The sequence below is a fragment of the Convolutriloba macropyga genome, chromosome 5 (genome assembly GCF_964194025.1).
Source record: "Convolutriloba macropyga chromosome 5, txConMacr16.3, whole genome shotgun sequence".
Taxonomy (NCBI): domain Eukaryota; kingdom Metazoa; phylum Xenacoelomorpha; order Acoela; family Convolutidae; genus Convolutriloba; species Convolutriloba macropyga.
The window spans coordinates 55,704,729-55,727,665 of record NC_134472.1 but is presented as its reverse complement, the minus strand read 5'-3'; the positions used below and the strand labels follow the sequence as shown (position 1 = coordinate 55,727,665).

At 35.7% G+C, this 22,937-nt stretch overlaps 1 protein-coding gene across 3 annotated transcripts in view; it reads left to right on the top strand.

Moving 5' to 3' along the window:
• The first annotated feature begins 3,249 nt into the window (after window positions 1-3,249).
• Window positions 3,250-22,937, top strand: part of LOC142339483 (netrin receptor UNC5C-like) — a 63,154-nt gene continuing 43,466 nt past the window's right edge. For all 3 annotated transcript variants that reach the window (XM_075389530.1, XM_075389528.1, XM_075389527.1), the window contains exon 1: window positions 3,250-3,802. In XM_075389530.1, the coding sequence (XP_075245645.1) occupies window positions 3,655-3,802 (148 nt within the window). In that variant the 5' untranslated portion in view covers window positions 3,250-3,654. The remainder of the gene's footprint in view (window positions 3,803-22,937) is intronic.

Sequence of the window (22,937 nt, the reverse complement as noted above, 5' to 3'; positions counted from 1 at the left end):
GGTATTTTTGGCTCAGCAACCCCCCATTCCTCACCCCTGGTGTTGAAAAGGCCGAGCTCACAAACATCTATTTTCCTGACATACGGATGCAAATTAACCTACAGTCAATACCGCACACATGTCGTTTAAGAGCAATGCCTTCTATTTTGGATTAACAACAAATCTATTTGTGTATCCCTCCTTACTCCCAGGAAAATAATTGAAATATTGATGATGAAAAATTGATCGAGTGCTTGTTAAAACGTCTGTTCATGAGTCGACCTGTCCGGTTGTAAAACGTAAACCGCACAGTCCCTAATTTATGTTTGTCCCAAAATGTAAGGAGTGTTTCCGGATATAAGCGGCTTTTGCCACATTATTGTGTCCTAATTAGTCATTTTTTAGCAAAAGCGGACATTTTCTGATTCATTATGTCAGAATAAATTAAGCTGTTGTGTCAAGATAAACTGTCACATTTCTTATCTGGCAAATTAGGTATGAGAGAATAATTTGAGCCATTATTATGCGTCAATTTTTAAATAACCGTTTTGTGTGTCAGTTTTAGGCATCCGCCCGATAACTAATAACTACAAAAAAGACCAAATTGGACCCTTCAAATCTTTTCCACTTTTTTTTTTAAAAAAAATGTGTGCTGATTGCAAACGGGTTGTGAAATGTTGTGCACCACTCTATCCGCATCAATCAGTCTTTCCATTGTGACTCGATACGACTGCTGCTGCACTCATTTTGGGAAGAAAGTGAATTATCTTCCAAAAATCTTGGAAAGTTCCGAGGCATTTTGAGCCCATTGATTCTGGCAGGTAATAAACGGATTTAAGTTCTTTGTTTCTTTCTGTTTTTGGGAAAATCCATCTCAAAGCCCCCAAAGGATAACTTTTCTGTAAACAGAGAAATTTGCTGATGTTCAAATTCTTATACATTGAAAAATTGGTCTTAAGAGTCTTGATGTAGACTTGGTTTCCTGAAGTAATATCGGAAGCATAGATCCGATATTTTTGTCATGCTTTTGACGTCTCAATTTGCTTTGTTTATAGATACGATAATTGAGACATCTTTTTTTCACGGCCAGAAAGTCTTTCAAAGCCTCGGTCTTTGAATAGATCATTGGTGTCTGTTTCCGATACGTCATAAAGAAGTAATCAATCATTGACATTGAATGCGTCAAACAGCGCAATAATTTTCTACAAATTGGACTGCCAATGCCATTTCACACCGGCCAAAGATCTCGAATTTCAAAATGACATAATTTTCTCATTGTTTTCAATTTTTACTGAGAGTAAAACGATTGACAAAAAGAAAGCTATTTCATCTGATCCAGATTATAATAATCCTTGACTCAGTTTTACCATTTTGTGTTCTGATAACTCTTGGCAATCATTTTTGATGATGTTGATGAGGGCGATCTTTTGGCAGTTATGTGAGCATTATTTGTGCTGTGTATTTGTTTCTGGAACCAGCTGCTTTGTAGCGTATATTCTTCCACTTGCAGTGGCAACTAACTGCCCTTTGTGTCTTGACAATGGTATTTTGGTGCTCCAGCTACAAGCCTTTTCCACTTACACAAAGACATTCCCCAATCGCACGTGAATCAAAGAGGTACTATTTTTTGTTTCGTTTGAATGTACATATATTTGTATGCAATGAATATGTGAATAAAGTTTGTTGTGGTTTTGGGAACAGAAAATGAACAATTTCTTATATTAAAAAATTCGGGCTTTGCAATCAGACTAGTAATATCCCAGGATTAGGTGTGCGAATCAAAAGAGCTCACATGAGACCAACTAGGGTAGCGCATATGGATAAACCCCGATCTTTCTGAACAATATGGCAGGACTAACTACTATTTCAAGAGTCTGATCAGTGATCCCCTCCCCGAGTTTTGGTAGTCTGATCGGCGCTCTATGTACGGTCTGGGAAGTCTGATCAGAGCCCTGCCCAGAGTGTGGACAGTCAAATCACAGCCAGGGTTTGGTCTAGAGTTTTGATAGTTTCGTGTTACGATTTCAATGCGAACAAAAGCAATTTCAGAGTCTATTTGATCTGATCAGAAACTAATGCACATTCTGGAATTTCGGCTAAAAACAAGATGTCCGACCGAGACAGCAGTCAACCGCACAGAAAAACCCTAAGTGTTTTTCTAAAAGTTTTTCTCATTTTTATGCGACGAGCATCAAAGACCACTCCAAGGACTAAGTGTTAGTAATTGATGTTGAATTAAAATTTTTTATTTGTTTGGATCAAATGTTTTTTGCCGAAGTAATTCAAAACCATGTACATGAAATGCTTTTTATATTTCTGAAAACAAAACATATGTTCAATCAATGTTTTCTGATACTTCAATGCTTAGAAGTGTCGGTCGGGGTACTCCCAGTGTGTGACCCAAGTGCGTTCTGCACCACCACAGCGCGATCTAATTACGTCTAGCATCTCCAGTGCGCGACCCAAGTAGGTCTGATCAGAGCTTGGGCCGCGCTCTGAGTCGCGCACCTCAACTTGGCATAGGAGTGGGGGGGCATGGCAAAAACGGAGATCCGTCCTGAATTATTTGGACTCCCGTTGCCTTGAAACGCCCTAAAACGTTTCCGATATCTTTAAATTACATAGAGCCGATATTGAATAGCTGATTTTGGATGAGAAAGGGTCGAAACTGCAAATTATTGTTTTTTGCACATTTGGGTTGCTGCCATTTTTGCTACCAAACCTATGCTAGATTAATGCTCGTAAAACCAAAGGTGAAAAAAAAAATGGGTATATCTGAGTATTAACTAAACAAATGAACTAAAAATATATCTAATCTCGGAAATTATTGAGTTAGGACCAACGCAAAGTTTGTCTTTTATTGAACCATTTCTTCCTCGGTGCCATTTACGCCCTTCTTTACGCATTAACGTGCTGTTATTTTATCCTCTGATTACTTGTCTTTTCAGAGCTGACGTCCTCATTTCCTCTCGCAAAAGTTAATATTTAAGCACCATTGACAATTTTGATCCATGATGCTTCTTGTGGGTCGATGTCGGAGATCGTGTTGAATTGTACTAATTTATCAGTAATCTTTTACACTTCCTTAATTAGGGTTTGACGTGCGGTCTGCGATTGATTAAGCGCGCCAACTGTAAAGTGCTGCTTGCAATTACGCCGTAAATCCGCTTAAATAACGCTATGTTTAAACACAGCTAATTTCTCTCTGCGCTCTGATTGGCTAAAAATGGAGCGGTGAATTTATTTTGTCTATTTTCATATTTTGTCGTCTGAGCGGCTCGAAGTAAATTTAAAAACGCTTTTCTAAATTTATTGGCGCGTCACTTGTAAAAAATTATCTCACTTTGAAATTAAAGCAAAGTTAGAACATTCTCGTGTATTTAATAATTGTTCAAGAACCGCTTTTATTGTTATTTTCTCGTTGATCGCAAAAATTAGCCTCGCTTCTTTAGCTTTCTCCCCAAATTGAGCACATTTTTAGCATTACTCGCGCTGTTCTTTGTTATTAAAGATTTTCCTTTTCTATGAATTAATGTATGGTTAATTATTTCCTTTCCATTGTTACCGTTAAATTTTGTTGATCTAAAATGTTAATTGGTATGTTTTCATTGTAGGTGGTTGCTCTTTTGGACGAGAGAATTTTGCATAAAGCAATCACTAAATTTTAACCAAAAGATGACCCAAAGAGTAAACAATATCAATATTATCCCTCCATTAATTTTTGAAATGTTTGTTTCCATCTTTGTGGTGTGGCTGAGCTGTTTGGGACATGCCCGATTGGTGTCCGCTGAGGAGCCGCCGATTAACCAAAGACCCAATAGAGGTAAGTTGAACAAACCCTCGGATTATATTTTACTCCTACTACTGCTTCCTCCTTATTCCAAAACATGGGGGGGGGGGGGGGGGGCTTTTCTCAAAACGCTTTTCCGCGACTTCGTATCAACTTTTTGTTTCCATCACCAAGTTTTGCCTTTTTTCGTGGGTGTGTTATAATATACAACGAAAAACTGGTATTTTTGGCTCAGCAACCCCCCCCCCCCCCCATTCCTCGCCCCTGCGTTTCTTTTGCTAAACGAACACTTCATTTTATCAACATCAGGCATAAGTACTTTTGTAATTCAATGTTCCACCCACTGTCAATTCTGTCAAATGTTTTCTCATTACATTTTCCATTTAGAAGCATCTGTTTTCCCAAAGATCATCAGAAAAAGGAATTCAATTATAGTAATTTTGTTCACTTTTGTACATTCCGTGGTCAGTATTTTATGTCCCACTTTCCCCTCCCCTCACTTGCTGCAATTACATGTGAACAAACACATACGTTTCTTCATCTTTTTTTTCCTGCAAACAGGTGTTAAAGGGGCCGAGCTCCCAAACATCTATTGTCCTGACATACGGATGCAAATTAACGTACATCAATACCGCACACATGTCTTGTTTAAGAGCAATGCCTTCTATTATGGATTAACAACACATCTATTTGTGTATCCCTCCTTACTCCCAGGAATATAATTGAAATATTGATGATGAAAAATTGATCAAGTGCTTGTTAAAACGTCTGTTCGCGAGTCGGCCTGTCCGGTTGTAAAACGTACAGCGCACAGTCCCTAATTTATGTTTGTCCCAAAATGTAAGGAGTGTTTCCGGATTTAAGCGGCTTTTGCCACATTATTGTGTCCTAATTAGTCATTTTTAGCAAAAGCGGACATTTTCTGATTCATTATGTCAGAATAAATTAAGCTGTTGTGTCAAGATAAACTGTCACATTTCTTAACTGGCAAATTAGGTATGAGAGAATAATTTGAGCCATTATTATGCGTCAGTTTTTAAATAACCGTTTTATGTGTCAGTTTTAGGCATCCGCCCGATAACTAATAACTACAAAAAGACCAAATTGCACCCTTCAAATCTTTTCCACTTTTTAAAAAAAAAATTGTGTGCTGATTGCAAACGGGTTGTGAAATTTTGTGCACCACTCTATCCGCATCAATCAGTTTTTTCATTGTTACCCGAGACGACTGCTGCTGCACTCATTTTGGGAAGATAGTGAATTATCTTCCAAAAATCTTGGAAAGTTCCGAGGCATTTTGAGTCCATTGATTGTGGCAGGTAATCGAGGTTAGACTAGAAAAAAAAACGGATTGAAGTTCTTTGTTTCTTTCTGTTTTTGGGAAAATGCATCTCAAATCCCCCGAAGAATAACTTTTCTGCAACAGAGAAACTTGCTGAAGTTCAAATTCTTACACATTGAAAATTGGTCTTAAGAGTCTTGATGTAGACTTGGTTTCCTGACGTAATATCGGAAGCATAGATCCGATGTTTTTGTCATGCTTTTGACGTCTCAATTTGCTTTGTTTATGGATACGATAATTGAGACATCTTTTTTTCACGGCCAGAAAGTCTTTCAAAGCCTCGGTCTTTGAATAGATCATTGGTGTCTGTTTCCGATACGTCATAGAGAAGTAATCAATCATTAACATTGAATGCGTCAAACAGTGCAATAATTTTCTACAAATTGGACTGCCATTGCCATTTCAAACCGGCCAAAGATCTCGAAATTCAAAATGACATAATTTTCTCATTGTTTTCAATTTTTACTGAGAGTAAAACGATTGACAAAAAGAAAGCTAATTCATCTGATCCAGATTATAATAATCCTTGACTCAGTTCTACCATTTTGTGTTCTGATAACTCTTGGCAATCATTTTTGATGATGTTGATGAGGGCGATCTTTTGGCAGTTATGTGAGCATTATTTGTGTTGTGTATTTGTTTCTGCAACCAGCTGCTTTGTAGCGTATATTCTTCCACTTGCAGTGGCAGCTAACTGCCCTTTGTGTCTGGACAATGGTATGTTGGTGCTCCAGCTACAAGCCTTTTCCACTTACACAAAGACATTCCCCAATCTTATGCAGCTATTCACTCTATCTCCCTTGCCTCAAATCTGAACAGCATTCCGGTCATGAAAGCGAATTTGCCAGAGATAAAAATGGAACTGTAACAAGAGAGAATTTATCTGCATGTTGCTTTCATGTTCCGACTAAAAGAAGACAAGACAAAGCCATGATTGCATCTATAAGGCCATAAATGCTGCCCTTCTTTCCATAAAACATGCACCTGTTCTGTCTTTTGGTCTAATCTGAAAAAAGCGAGGAAAAACCTCCATTCCGTTTTAGAATTATTCTCTAAGATGGTAGTTTGTTTTTGTTTCCTTCCAAACTAAGGAGGAAAAGCGTTTAAAATGTCTCAGACAAGATGTCGCGCCTGGTTTTGTAAATTTGATGACAAAGTTTTCCTTGATCAGCAATGATCGTTCCTTAGATTCTTTAGTCGAAAGAAAACTCAAGTTTGAAAGAATACAAAGAGATATTTTTACGAAGTTTTATCTTAGAGTTTTTGTAGATATTAATGAGATGCTGCAATTTATTTTTCCATTTTTTGCGAAAATATCAGAGGCGCCTGAATTTTCAGTGCAATGCCCATGACTCATGTTTGTGCCTCCCTTACCTTGTAAAACAATAAATAGTTTATTTGTTTATTACAAAAGGTTAAAGCTCTGATTGGGCCTAGTTAGAATTCCAAACAGATTGCATAAAATATAGAGTCTTGCAACTCCTTGAGGGAATTCAATATTGTAATGAGTTGTGAAAATATTATAATTTGTTCACTATGTCGCCGCACTTAAGGCGTTCTTCTTTTTCGGGTATTTAATATTTTGTTCATATTTTTAATATCTGTTCACGCCTTCCCCACCCCACTGGCTTCATTTCCATAAATTTCCTTTTTTCTTCATGAGTCATCCTGGTTTTCCCTAAAAACCCTTTCAGCACTTTCATCCCTGTTGGCGGCTAAGATGCAAATCTTAACAAGTGAGTTTGCATAAATTTGCAGACAGATTAGAATGAATTATAAAACATCTTTGACTGTTGTACTGCAGCCGTCACAGATTATAAAGATTACTGTGGTTCTCTAATGAAAATTTGGGACACTGAATGCGAATAGGTTATGAATAATCTTATCATTAAAGTGTGTGAAATATGTTGGCTGCTTTTGATTACGCCTTTATTGAGAAAGACAACATTTTTCTCAAAATGATAACATAACGATTAAAAATTTCCCACTATGCAAAATTATTCATGCCTCCTCAAAATTTCTACTGAAATGTTTTGTGAAATCTGTTATTTTAGATTAATATATTCGTGCTTTTTGGTTCAATTTGATACGATCTGGAGTGTCAATTATATATTCAATTTTAAAGGGGACGTCGTTAAATGCAAAAGTTCCGCCTTTTGTCCATTAAGATGCATCAAATTTCACTTAACACCTTTGTGTTAATATAGTTTGGCTATTTCTCAAATTAATTTTTTTAATATTTCAAATATCGGACATAATTATTGTCGTCAAATTGATTTATTGACAAGCCAAAGATGGCCTAAATACCCTTTGAATGCTTAAATCCTTGAAAACGAACAAGCAAATGAGTTGAGACGTTTATTTTGCATTATAGAAATTAAGACTTTTAAAAGGGAGATACATTATACGAAACAATGAGTGCATTTTGTATCGATCTAACCTAATTGTGTTGCATCCAGTTTAATAATTAGAATCGACTGTCAGTGAAAGCGGATTAGAGCATTAGGAAATTGGGGGACAGACAATAAAAATGGGAGACTTTTTATTGATTGGACTCCCGGAGATGGTCCGGCGTTAGTCCAGCCGTGGTTGTAATAACATTATTGATTGCCAATTCCCATTTGTGTCGATTTGTGCAAATTTTGGCCACGGATTTGAGCTAATCTGTTTATTGCATGTCTGAAAGCGAGCTGAATCATCGGCCACTGCTTATTTAGTTTTACAATTGAATAAAAATGGCTCACTTCAGAAATTTGCTGAGGTTCAAAATTGAGCGGTAAAGAAATAAACTACCCCCCCCCCCCCAAAGTTCAAGTTTTTATCCTGATTTTCAAAAATGTCACACAAAATGTCTTTTAAGTTTTAATCCTGAAAAATGTCCCAAAAATTTAAATGTTCACAGACAAAATGAATTTTGAGCCATCTGGGTTTTTTTTGTGTATCTCAGTGACAAACTTCTCAACAATGTGGATAACTTTAAAAATTGCAAGTTTTTAATTAAAACTGTGGTTTCATAATGCTGTAAAACCTGTTTGTAGTGTGTCGATATGTATCTGTGTTGAATTAGTTCACGCCTGAACATTCCAAAATAATCCAGTCAAATTGATCTGGAGAAGTCGTTCACCTTTTGCCATTTCTCTCCTCCATTAAGCTCTCCCTATTTCTCACAGGAACAATCCCCACGAGCTAATGCTTTTTTCTAACTACCTCCAAGCTACTGAAATCAACCCCCTCTCCAACGTATTTTCAACACTGATGTTGTAACTCCCTTTTTTAACATATAAACTATGGAGTCTTCGATGCTTGATTCCACATAATTTTGTGGATCAGTGATTTTTTTTTGTAGTTTTCTTACAATTCATTGTCGTCTATAAACAGGGCATTAAGTTATCAATTTATCATTTAGTTTGCTTCCAGCATTCACTCCCCAATGGGAGACTTTTGAGATGTGTAATTCCCTGACGTCTTTGCTCCTCATCGCTGGCCTTTCACTTGATTGGTCCGAGGAAATCTGGCTGGCCTTTTAGCGGCTGGCGGTTGAGGATTTACGGCTATTATGGACAAATCCCTAATCTAATCTAGATTAGGGATGCTAATTTTATTTGAAGCTGGAAGCAGTAAGCTCTTTTTTGTTGAGATCAATGGTCATTTTTGGGAGTCAAATGATTTGAGCTTACCATCATCGTCAATTTGATTTTACGAGTTCAGATTTGTTGACCAATAAAACTCAACTCAAATCCTTATAGTTTTTGTGATTTTCGATTGTTATGCTTGATATGGGGTTGGACGGAGAAGAGAAGGGAGGGGTGGGGGGGGGGGGCGGGGGTTGGTATGAAGGGCTATTTGTTTTTCAGCCTTTTTAAACTCGTGAAATAATTGTTATCTTCCTTTGAAGCCATTGAAACACCATTGCATTTGGGTTATGATAATAGAAACGAGGTTATGCTTGATATAAGTCAGTATCATTGGTTTTAAGTAAGCCGCGCCTTGATATGAAGTTTACTAGTCATTGTTCGGATTAGTATGCACTGGGGTCCCAATGTCCTAAAGGTAAATTTGTTCACAAGTCTGGTCATGGGCACACTATTGGGCCATGTTTGTAGCGTGTACAGTCTTAGTAGACTCAACTCAGTTGTTGTCCCATATAATTTATTTGTGTGACAACGGGGAGTTTATTAAATATTAATTGTAACACATAAATTATGCATTCTGAACTCAAATTGCCCGATCAGAATGGGTAGTCATAGCCCTGTGTGTATTATTTGCTTGAGAACAAACATTCGTATTTTTCAATTGTTTTGCTGTGAAATTTATGACCCAAGACCAAGCGCAACAGCTTAAGTGGATTAAAAACTATCCACGTGTATATAGCAGTTGACCTAAAAAGTTCGACCCTGCAAATTTTTCGTGTCAGAGTTCTTAGGAAGCAATTCAAAGGCAAATTTTACCCATTAAACTTAGGTTTTCACGGCCGAATTTGACTTTGTACAGGATCATAATCTAGTGGAAAATCTGGGATAACTTGGTCCGATATAAACACAAAAGTGGTACAATTTATCAAACCCATATCTTCTGACTCCAAGGTCAACGCATTGCAATTGTATACTTTAAGCCTAGATTTTAGGTTAGGTGGTAATGATTATTGCACTTACCAGATCTCAATATGTAAGAAATTAATGGTTTGGGGTTAAAATCAGGTTATATGGAGTATTGTTGTTTTTCTAGCCCAATTGCATAATTCGCGATTACCCTCGACACAATTTGAGCTTGTAATAGTTCTAAAATCAATTCAGACACAGCTTGTACTTAATCCTTGTTACCAAAAGGTTGATTTCCTATCAATGGTCGTGAACTATTCAGAAATAGGAAATTGGTCAATTTTGTGCAATATTATGGCAAAGATTTTATTGTATGCCGTTCCAACATTTTTTTAAAAAAAATACATTGAATTAGTTGCACCTCAGTAAAAAATTGTTTCCGAGTGCAGACCAAAAGTTAAAAATGTGAGAATCTTGTAAGATTTAACACCGTCTTAAGAATCTAACAAGATTGACTTTTCGCTTCGGCTCAGGTTTGGTTTTTTCAAAAATAATTTTGCGAAAATTTTTACGTTTTCGAAAACCTGTACACAAACATTTTTTTCGAATCTTCATATGATCAGATCTTAAAATCTTATGATATAGTAAACTTCAATAGTTGGTTGTAAACAGATCAACTGGCAATTATTAATTAGTTTAATGAGGTAATGAAGAGCTGGCCAGGTGATTAATTGGCTAATTGCTGATTGGCAGCGTAAATGGGCCACTAGAACTATTTCGACTGCTTATCACTGTCAAATATGTATTTACACTTGTAGTTCTTGTCAATTGGCTACTCATCATCCAAACAATATCTCTTCATAAAATGTTCGCAAGTTTATTTGTTCACGTTTTGTTTTGTTCGCTTTCGTGATTTGTTTTATGAGCTAGTTATTTGTTGAGCAAAGATAACATGAGAAGAGTTCCCATAGAAAACAGGAATTTTGTTATCGGATGTTTGGAAACCCGCGGGGAGCTTGGGTGCAAATGAAACTAGTATCTCTTCTTGAATTTTCAGTTAGTTTTAAAAACTTGCAGGTTTCTTAAAGGTGTTCAGCCTTTAATTTATTTCCTGCCTCGTGAATAATTTTTATGTCTTTCTTGGCGTGCATGAACAAACTAATGCGAATTTTTCACTTTTAATGGTTTGTATCAATTATGGGGCTGTAGTCATTGCAAATAATTTATTTAGGATAATATATTTAGTTCTCAATCACTTTTGTAAAGGTCGCCAAGAATTCGATTTCTGAAAAGTTGCCATTTGAAATTTTCTCTCTCTGAGAAGAATGCTACATAAGGGGGAGGGTGAGAGGTTGCGCGTGTTGGGGCGGGGGAATTGTGTACCGGGTTTATTTTTGGGTTAAGTTTCTGTTTGGTAGGGGACGGGGGGGGGGGGTATTTGAAGTTGTGATGAGATAAGTAAAACGCTGTGAATGATCCGCAATGATGGTGGTAGTACATGTATGGTTAGAATATCTTTGTGATAGACGATGACCACGACGCAAGGCAGTCTGGTGTGATTTATGAGCTGTACAGCTTCTATTCATTGCTCTCTTACATGTGAGTGGGCTCTTTCTCTCAATTAGCCACCGGAGAGGACCTCTTCTGCTCTACCTGTGCGAGCACTGCTAATTAACTCTCACTTGATTAATTGCATAATTGGCCCTGTTGCCAACTTAATTGCTACCACTCTGCCTTTTCAAATGCACACCTACCCCTGCACCAATAAATCACATTCTTACTCAGCCGAACAACATAGCAATAGACTCAATCACGCATATATTTGTCAATTGTCAAAGTTTAAGACTGCATGCGGAAAGCATTATCCAAAAATAAAATTATCAAAAACACCAAGTCAAGTAAAATGATGTATAAATCAAATTTGAATCATTTAATGGTTTGGTTACAAAAAAATGTTGTCGGTCTTTTTTCAACTCAAATGCTGATCAAAGAAAGATTTCTTAAAGCCACAAAGATTACAAAATCGTTATGACAGAAATATGGTCGAAAATGTAATCATGTTTTCCTATCACCCAAACGAAATTTTATTATTTTCTATCTATAAGATTGTACGGTTATCACGTAAATGGTATATTAAAAATAGTATATCGACTGATCTGCGTTAAAAATAGTTCTGCCAATTCTACCTTCTGCCACTGTGAATCTCTTTGTTTGGTGGTATAATTGTAGCACAGAGGCACTACAGCTTAGTTCGCACTTCTAGCCTCGAGCTACTGAATCGGGGCTCGACTTTCGGTCTCTTGAAAAACGAAGATTCTTAATTCATAAGTGCACTTTAAACAATACAACCAAACAATGCCGCTGTGATATACCTGTTCTGAAAGTAATCAAAAGATTTTCTCTTATTATTCGATCACTTTTTTTCAAGTGCTCGAAGACTATCAAGTTGATATTTTGGATAAAACTTCACAAATGCTTGAAAATTTTATTTTATTATTGGTAACGTCATGATTTAGACTTAAAGTTCCATCGCCTATGTGAAACGTAGTATTTTCATTAACAAGTGGCTTAGTTTTTAAAGCAATTAAAAGCGTATTTATTTGCAATTAAGCAATCAGTCAAACATGCAACCATGTATTTTTCAAAGCGGTGAAAAAAGGTATCAACTGTTAGCTAAACACCATTACATGCTATCAACTCAGACTTTTAAAATATGTATCGTGTTTTATGGAGCCTCTTTAGCCCGTGTTAAATTGTCTCTGATCAATTCTAGTATCGTTGAGAACATTTATGTAGCAATTAACTACATTTTTAAATATGTGGAATGTTTTTCTTCTGATATAATTGTTCTGACGAAAGTTGTCCAGTTTCTCGTAAAAGTCGTCCATCTATGTACAAATTTTTAGTGAGCAGTTAAGAATGCATTGAAGTGTAGAGCTAATTGATTTTCAAAAGTAACTTAGAAGAATTGGAGCTTTTCTGCTAGCACATGGATCCACCAAGTTTCCAATTCCCTAAATTTTATAATTTGGTGGCAGGTTTTACCCTATCAAAATTCGACGCATTATTTTATTTTTTTTTCATTTAAGATAAAGTTAAGTAGTTCAATCATAGTATATAGCTGGAAAGTTTTGGGCTAAATTTAACCCTCAGTCAGCTTTGATTTGTAGCTTTTTTGTGCAAAGAATGTTTGCAACTGAAATAAATGGTATTTACCTCTATGCTGCTGTCAAAATAGAAGATTTAAAGATGATTATTACGCAACTGAGGATGACATTGCGATTAATAGTCTGTTTACATTCTAATGCTGGGAGGATATGATAATTTACTATAAACAAAAATGAGGTACAGCTCTGGAAAAAATAGTTGACACCTCTATTTCTGCTTTAATCTATGCAATCCGAATATGTTAATTATCTGAATACATTACATTCACCATGTGCGGTGTTTGGCCTTCAGTTAATATTGAATGTTTAGTGTTGGTAGTGCTGTGGCCGGACGTCAGATAATCAAACTAATCATCTTGCTTCACTGACGCCAGTGTTGGTGGTGTTTAAAAAGAGACCCTTGAGTTATAGTTACTTTGGCACGATATGCCTGGGCTACCCTTTGCCCACTGTTGTTCCTTGTCAACAGTTGAGAGTTTCGTGAGATTTGCTTCGCAAATCTTCTTTTGCTACCGTGAAAAAGTCATCCATTTCCTAACCATTGAATTACATCTATATAATCAACATTATGACTTGGTGTTTCTCAAAGTTACAGTTTTTGGCACGTGCCTCCTGGTACATACCATTATTGTGCTTGGCCTTGTAATATAGAATTTTCTATTGAAAGTCATGTAAGAAATGAAAAATAAGGTTTTACTTAATTGTTGTTACCATTATACAACGTTTTTCTTGGTAACATTGCACAATTTTATAACAAGTGTTCGTTTTCAAATTTCGCTGCATTTTCAGTATGTAAAAGAACTTTGCGCCGAATGTTATTTGCGTGTATTAGATTTTGATACAAAATATACGATGAAGCACTACGGTCTTCGTAAGTTTGGTCAACTTGAGTTGGACAAACCGGAATTTTCTCTCGTGCATCACGCAGTATAGCTTCTTTACTTTTATTTTTCGCCTGAGAACGAATTTAAAAGTGCATCAAGTCAAACTATTAGGATATTTGTTTTGTATATCCTAATCAAATATCATTTTGGTTTCATTTGTTCTCAATTTATGAAATACTTACCTGCAATCTCAGTTGATAGCTGAAAGTTTTTTATTACTGTAGCTAACACACGGCTCCACCAAGTTTTAAATGCCCTAAATATTATAATTTTGTGACGGGTTTGACCGAATGAAAATTTGGGGCATCATTTTTGTTTTGTGCGTTCTCAAATTAGGATAAAGTTAGGTGCAATCATAGTGCATAGCTCAAAATTGTTGGGTTAATTTTACCCGTCAGTTAGCTTTGATTTGTAGCATTTTAATGCAAAAATGTTTTCAACTGAAACAAACTGAAACAAATGCTGCGTATTTCTCTGCAGCAGTTAAAATAAAGGATTTCCGGTTGACTATTAAAATGAAGCAGAGGATATCATTGCGATTAGTAGTCCGTTCGTTCTCTAATGATCTCACGGACTGAATTATTTTAGAATACTGTCGGATTTACAAAACACTCTGGAAAATAAGAACTTAGTTAAAAGGCTGCATAAATGGGTGAACATTTTGAAGCTCAATTGTGTTATAGGTAAATGGTCCGATCAAGACAGTTATCCTGAAAATTGTTTAACATAATGTAACAGTCACTGCTGATTCAAAGTGAATCATTCTGCAGTTCTCAATCTGTAGCGGAGCTTTAAAATGTATTTATTTGCTGGAACATAATCGTATAGTTAATGTTATAAATATGATTTATAATTTTCACAATGAAGCGTCCAAATTTTTATTAGGTTAACGCCCTCTTTCCACTTTGTTCTTTTTCCACTCTGCTCAATCTCTTATCATCGTTTCATAGCTACGCTTAGTGCCTTATGAGTTGTTATTCAAGCTACACAAGTTAGATAATTTTCCACTAATTGGTTTAAGTAATTTTCTGCTTTGTGAGTCAGGTGTGTATGTGTGTGTTATGGTGGTCTGTTTTGCCTTTGAGCACTTTTTAATGTCTTTTTCAGGAAACGGGACCAGCAAGGAGCAACCAATGGTCTAGATCCTAATCACGTTTACTTTTTGGGGTTCTGTACTTAGGGCTACTCATAAACAATTGTAATAACTGTTTAGAAGCTATTTGCCATTGAACGTTAATTTTATGACTCCTTCTAGGGAAATGTCCTAACTGCTTTGCCCTGCAGTTAGCGATATTAAAAAATAAGTTTTATTTTCAGAGTTTATTTCGTCATACAAAGTACTTGTATTGATTTACGACACGAGTAGATAAGTTGAGATGTTTTAAGCACGTGAACGTTGTTTAGGATATTTATGTTACCAAGTGGCGTGTTTATTTAATTTAACCAAACATACTTGGTTATAAATTTGGATATAACTTGGGAAAATGGAAGCGCAAGTTTAGAAAGGCGTTAAATGGAGCTAATCAGCTGAGAAATGGTTTATGTTACCACTTGCAAATTTCCCAAAAGTACAAAAGGCAATCTCAACTTTGAGCTAAAGATTTGTTTAAAGCAGCACACTTCAGCTGTAAAAAACTTAACAACTTCCCCCAAAATTTTGGGTCCTACAAACTACTTTCTTTCGGCCGAAATGTTTCCTGTTTGTTCACGCAATCTTATGCGCAACATATTTGAGGCTTCTAAAAAGATGACAATTTCTTCAAAATGTGACTAAAATAACGTCCATAAATGTGAAAATTCAGAAATTTTTACGAAAATAGCGTATTTGTTATTAACGTCATAAGGTGCTGAAGAGTCAAATGTTAGTATGTTTAACCTAGCATTTTTTGTATAATATTGTTGTTATAATGCTAAGTTGAGGTTCTGCTAAATTGAATAGTTTGGAGGGGTTTGGGTATTTGGGGGTTTTAATAAGGAGAGTTGCCTTTGGACTTGTATGCAGCTTCTTCATATCTTGCCTTCCTTGTTTTATTGGCTTACAACTTAGGATTACCAACTGCTTGAAAGACCCTCTCACGCAGCTGTTAACTGCTTCTCTTTACTGTCTCCTTTATAAATACTAACTTGCCATGTTATAACCAAGGCGAAATTTATAACACACTTTACAACTAAGCTAGCTACAAGTTCCAGCCATAAAATGTGGTAAATTGCATGTATTTTAAGTTTCACCAAAATTTTTGCCCTCCGAAATTTTGAGTTTCAAGATTGTATCCCACGTAGGGTATAAATTAGCCCCAGGTTTGTTAATAATTTATATCAGGGCCAAATAGTTTCCATTTCCGATGCAATTAATGTCTTCTGAGTTATGCGAACTTGTCGCAACAGTCTCCCCACGAAGAGACAATTTTAGGTTTATCTCAAGTTTCATTTACGACACGTGCCACGGTGTGATCAATTGTGAATAATCTGTGAAAGGATTTAAAACGGGTTTCAGCAAAAATTTTGTTCTAGGAGAGATCAAATTTTCCAACTCGATGACATGAGTTGATATTTATGGAATGGCTATTTCTGGGAACTTATACTGAGTGCGCAAAACTGGGCCCCAATGTGACCTCAAAATTACTAGACTAGACCAACTGGCGTGAAGTGCCACCCTCATTAAATTGAACCACAAAATTCGATAATGTGGAGGCAAATTGTTGCACAGAAAAATAAACAAAATCGCCTGATAATAGAAACAATGCGCCAAAACACGAGTCAAATTATCCGGGAAAAATCGCTTGATGTGATACAAAACTTAGAAACATATACGAGATACTTAGAACAAAAACAATTATGAAGATATATAATTTTCATATCAAGGAAACGCTACTGTGGAAAACTGTGGATATTGGGTCGGTATAATACACAATTGTGGGGAAAAATCAGCACAAAAGACCTCGGATAATTCGGCATTGAAATTAAATCATTAAATAGTGGGAATTTCTTCCTTGTGAAAGCTGAAAGTGAATCTTAACCTTCAATTTCAGCTGAAGAACTAAAGATTTCCTTCACTCAGTTCTTTTCACACACTCTTCACCCAATTAAAATCAATGAGGCGTGATATAAGAGGGGCGCTGTCAATCAGGGCGCATCAAGGTGAATTATAGTTGGGGTAGACACAAATGAGGGCTTTTCTGTCACCCTCCACTGATTTCTCTCCTCCCTTTCACCCCATTTTATAAAGCATCAGTTGTTCACACTACTTTCTATTTTGTTCACACCAGTTCACACCTCTCGTTCACACCTTCACATTGCACTTGTTACTGACATACATGTTTTACACACGTTCACATAGCATAATTTTAGAATGAACAAAAATTGGATTAAGGAACTCTTATGAAAGCCGAAAAAAATTGTGGAAAAATTCTTTGGTTTTGTTGAGATGCATATACGCAGAAAAATTTTTTTGCGGGTCTAAAAATGACCAAAGTCAGTCTCACAAAATTCTTGAGACAATTGAAAATAAATCTTCTTTGAAATAAGTTCTGGAATCATTTAAAGAAAATTAAATTTTATCACAAACAATTGCTGTTTGCTTCCTGAGCTGTATGCTGTATATCACATCATGTGCCTATGCGATGCGCCCATTATAATGCGAAAATAAATCAGCAGTAGCAATTTTGAGCGTTATATCAGACATTTTTTTTACTTTACATTCAACTGAGCCGCCTTGTGTTGCATCATAAAGATGCACCAATTTGGGTTCATTATTGGGGTGCTGGGTTGCCTGAAAAATAATATACTTCAAACAGATTACAGAGACTACAAAGCAGAAAGTATTGTAAAAACTGAGGAAATATCAGATTTATGAACCAGGAAGGTATGACAAAAACATATACACTCCTTGCTAATGTACTGAATTCAAGATAATTTTTGCTCCTTAAATGAGCCTTGATGTTCTGCTGTATCAAGAACCTTGATAATTGAATAGCAAGGTAAGCAATATGAAGTCTAAAATATCAAACATACACATATTATTTCGATAACAATTTCTTCGCACATGTGGCTATAATTGACAACTTAACTTTGTGGGTTTCGGGCCTCGATTTTTGGGCTTTTGTTGTGAAATTTTTCACGAGAATCATTTTAAGCTTTGACTCGAACGAATCTGCCTCTTATTTCTAATCTTACATATGTTTTTATAATATAATTTGAGTTCTCTTGGTTTTCCTATGCTAAAATCTTTTCCAATGGAGAAAATCTGATACGTGAAAATTGTGAAACGTGTACATCATGATTAGCAAAACGAGTAAATATTAGACAATAGAAACATGGAAAAATTTTCACGGTGTGTTCTGTTTTTTTTTATATCGGAGACCTATTTCTATCCATCAGTTTACGGCACAGTAGATAGAAAGACCCAAAATTTTCTTTCCGCCTTCGGGCAAAAGTTCTCCTCAATTATGTTCTTCAAATTGGGTCTTCACAATTGACTCCCATTATTCTCTCTTCCTGCTCCCCTCCATTTTTCGGGTCTTAATTTTGCCCAAGGCGCTGCTTGTGATTTCATAATCGCCCAACTTGTCTGATACTGTTTCCAATACCTTCTGTGACGTAATACAGGCAACAAATTGGACAGTTGAAGATTTTTTTTCAACCTCTACTATGTTTAGTTCCTAATATCTGATATTTTTCATAATTGGGCTATTGAAGAGATGCAATATAAAAGCGTCTTAAAAGTATCTTTAGCTGTTGGGATCAGGTTTCGGAACTTTTACCGGTTGCCCACTGCGACTGTCTCATCTTTTACCTTGTAGTACTGTTTGCAAATTTCAAGGTCACGAAGTTTCTCTTGGAGCTCATCTGAATGTGATCAATAAGATCATGAGAATTGCTTGGGGGGGGGGGTTGGAGGCACATCGTCTTAATTTTTTTAAAACAAAAGCAGCCAACTTTTAATATTTTCCAATGTACGATTTGAAATTAATTATTTTCAAAAAAAAATTTTAAAACAGCAATATTGATTTTTTTAAAAGTGGCCAATGAATTGAAAGTCTTTGAAAGTTTTTTTTATGTACTCAGCGATTTGATTTTGAAATTAAGGAGCAAGAATAGAACAATTTATGGCGCTTTTTTATGGTACTTTTTTTCAAGCTTGACGAAATCTGCTTGTTTTCCTGTCCCAAAATACGCTGACTCAGCTTGGGCAAATAGAAGCGCAGCAGTTTTAAATGACTAAATCACCGTATTTATAGTTCTTTTTTATTCAATTATTTTGAACTTTTTCAAATTTATTATTCTTACTAAATTTCCATTGTTGAGCCGAGACGTATCAGAAAATAGCTCAATAGTTGCTAATGGATTTTGCTATAAAAAACTAATGTTTTATAAATTGCAATGAAGAGCGTAAAAGGTGCAAAACTTCCTGCAATTAATGACCTGAGCAGAATATCTTGTTACATGCCAATGGTTACACGCCAATATACCGAATGCCATTATACATAAAACCAATATACCCAACGCCATTTTACCCAGAACACTTTGATATCTTCGTTCAATAATCCGACTACAAAATAGCCTCGGCTATTAAACGTATTTATTTAATCCCATGTTAATTTAATCCCATGTTCGGTTTTGATAGTTTCATATGAAGTCCCAAGTCCCGGTTAATTTAATCCCATGTTCGGTTTTGATAGTTTCAGCAAGTCCCACGGGCCGCTGAGGCATTGCCATGGCCATTAAGTACGAATAGCGACTTGTAATAGCAACTCCTAATTTGTAGTCGGATTAATAATAATAGTAATAAACTGTTTCCAGAGATTAAGAGAACAAAAATATCTTAATTATGTGTATTTACATCGAGACAAAATCGTTATCAGTCTGGGAGAGCACTATTGGGCCCGAAAGGCCTGTTTTCAAGTGTCTCAAGTGGAAGAGAAATGACCGTGGTAGTTTCTGATAAGAAAAACAGGAAAATTACCGCTGTCGAAAAAGGCTGAATTAATTAATTTTTATTAAACTTAAATAGTAACCCACAATTGTCTATGATATAACTATCAAGGATTTTGTGGCAAAAATCTTTACCTTGAATGTTTGCTTTAGTCCGATTGTTATCTACAAAGTTTGGAAAATATACTAATAAGCAGTTTATCATTTGCCCGACGTTAGGTCTTAGATAAATTGCCATCTTGTTTTTGAGTGGACAAAATTTTCTAGATCTCGTATGACCATTCGTGATTTTAAGAAACTCTTCTTCGGAAAATAAATTTTCTAGACATGAGACTGAATTTTCGCTCCTTATTGTTTTTGGCTGTTTTCAAAGTTTCATAGAGGTGTAGCCTTTCTCCTGCTTGCTGACATGGATTCATAGTTCTTTTTGAAAGTCAAAATTCTTGCAATCATGTTCAGTTTTTCGTCATGTTCAGTGGTTTGAGAATTTTGTACTTTGCACATCCATGAATTAGAACTTCATTTTGAGCGACTGGCTGCACATATTTTTTATGAACTGTCAAATGAATGAAACGAAAAATTAATGAACAAAAATATCAAAATGTATTGGGTATAATGGCATTGGATATAAGGGAATTGGATATATTGTCCTGAAACCCTTGTCGATGATTTTGGTTTCCCAATCATTTTCACTGGTTCTCACCAGTGGTTTCACTCATTCTGCTAGTGTTAGAAGATACAGATTTATGAACAGATATGCTTGGCCCAGCATTAGCGCTTTAGCGTTCCAGAGTCATATTGTCTAGAGGAGCATGGATTATGCTGTGTGTCAAAGCTCCAGTAATTTGCATATAAAGAACTTAATTTGCAGGTGGAATTTTTGTAACCGGGCTGATGTGACTTTCTTTAAATGTTAAGAAGAGTACATTTATTGAAAAACATGACATTTTAGGCGTATTTATTGTTTTAACCGTAATCAATAATTGTATGTTGATTTGACAATTATTTTGAGCACGGCAGTAAAAACTATGGCTTGCTTGTATTTTGTAAACTTTATTACTAAATTAGGCCTATTGTGTCTTGAAATATCCGAAAATAAATATGGATGAATTTAAGTTTGAATTGTTTTGAAATTGTTCAGGCTTGATTGATTACTTTGATTCATCAACTATGTTTCAGTGGTGAGCGTGCTAAAGAATTAGATATCCTTTTTCACTCTGTAAGATATCCTTGATGCTACTACTAATAAGCTACCAACTTCAGATGCATATATAGCAATTATGACTATATTTTAATAATTTGTCTAGCAAATATCTGTTATACATTTTCTTTGCATTGTAAAAGAATATTTGAGCTTTGAAATGTTAATCATTCGTATATGTTCTTACTATCAAGTTCAATATCAGTGAGCCGGTTGTTGTTCTTGTCTAATTTCTAGCAATTTTATGTTTGAATTATGTCTCAACAATTTAAAAGTATATTCTAGCTGGAAAGTCCCAAAACTATTATCATGCTCTTCATTTGTTCTCTCGAACAATTACTTGCTGGATGCTCTGGAGATTCTTCGAAGATTCAATTATTCGAATGGAAGAAAAAACTAGCTGGTTGTATATACCTTCAAGGTCTCACTGGTTTAATAAACAGTCTCTTAGAAAAAATGATTTCAGTTGATGCTATTTCAGTTGAGACAATATCAGGTGATGCTGCGAAAGCCTACAAACCTCCTTCTACATGTTTAGTAGATAAAGGCGCATCTAATTGGGTCCAATGTTTTTTCTTTCTCTCTGATAGTATGCGTTCTAGTTAATTGTCTGGTTTGCATAGATCTAAGTGGAAAAATTAAACTGGCCTTTTCAAGTTTTATATTGAGTCGTTTTTTGTTTTATGCGCAAGATGAGTTTCTAAAATCGTTGAAGCACGGAAGTTGTATTTCAGAGGAAACCGTTAAATGGTTTTATTCATAGTTAGCGGAAACAAAAAGCTTGTTGAATTGTGTCGGAAAAGACGAAATTGTTCTTTTATTGCGTGTGATGGTGTACCAAACTACGTGCTAAAGAACTGAAGTTGAAAGTAAGGGTTTTAATTTGTAGTCCTGCGTAGCGTGACGACAGTTTATAAGGTGCAGTAAATATGGGTTTTTGTGCGTTACCTTTCTCTCTATTGACAGGCTACGTTGATAGTAAATAAGTAATCATCCATTGCCGTTTTTACTTTTCCATTTCTTGATTCTCTATTTTCCCTCTTCCACAACTACACCGTCTAAATTCGAACTTTCGCTCCCTGGGGAACTAATGGTCTGAATAGAAGCGGAGAGTGTGTGCGTACGCGGCATGAATGAAAAGTAAAGTTACAATTACGATGGTAAATATTTGAATACTTCCTTCATGCGGATGTGTTGTGTTGTTTAGAATTGTGCGGGATTAATACCCCCTTAACGGTCGTAATCTAACCATTCCACCGTTTCAATAGATAATTGACAACCTTTTCACTGCCAAAGCTTGTCGCATGCGTTTCATTGTTCTGAGATTAACCTCTTAGCAAATTGTCATATTTTATTTTTAAGACTTACATTAAAGAATGAACAAAAAAACAAAAATAATATCCGAGAAGTTTGCGCGGAATTGCGCTTGCGCAGAAAACGTTGAAGTACTTTTTTTCGAGCAGTTGGAGGTCGGACGGATAAGGCATATTTCAACATACCCTGGTCAAAATGCGCATGTCAAGATAAGCCCCTAATTTGCAAATCAAATCAGTATACCTGGATAAGAGAGTGTAAAGTTAGGCTGCATTACCTACCTTCCTTGTAACATAATTGGGCTTGTGTATATTTTGACAAGGTGTAATTACAATTTGATTAAGAGTCTTTCTTTGCCTATTACAATGTAATATAGTTTGTCGCAAAAATGACTGCTTTCGTTAATGGCGGTAATAAAAATTTGCGGTACGAATTGGCGACCCTTTTTTTGATAAGAATCTAAGATGACTTTGACTTTGTGGATGGTTTTGAGTTTTTTTTGAAAAATCTGGCATATGGCACTGAAATTATATTAAATCATATTTTGCAGTTTAGAGAATCATAATTTTATTGTTTGCTGTATCTGCGTCATAGTTTTAAATATTGTATTGATGTTTCGATGAAATAGCTCTTGGGCGGTGTAGATTTTTAGAAATTTAAGGAAGTCAAGTGTGAACAACCTGTGGATGAATTGACGAAGGAAGCGGAAAGGGTGGGGTAGAGCCAATGAGTGTTTACTTTTCTACCGCTTATCGATTGTTCCGCCTTTTGTTGGAAATATTGAATGGAAT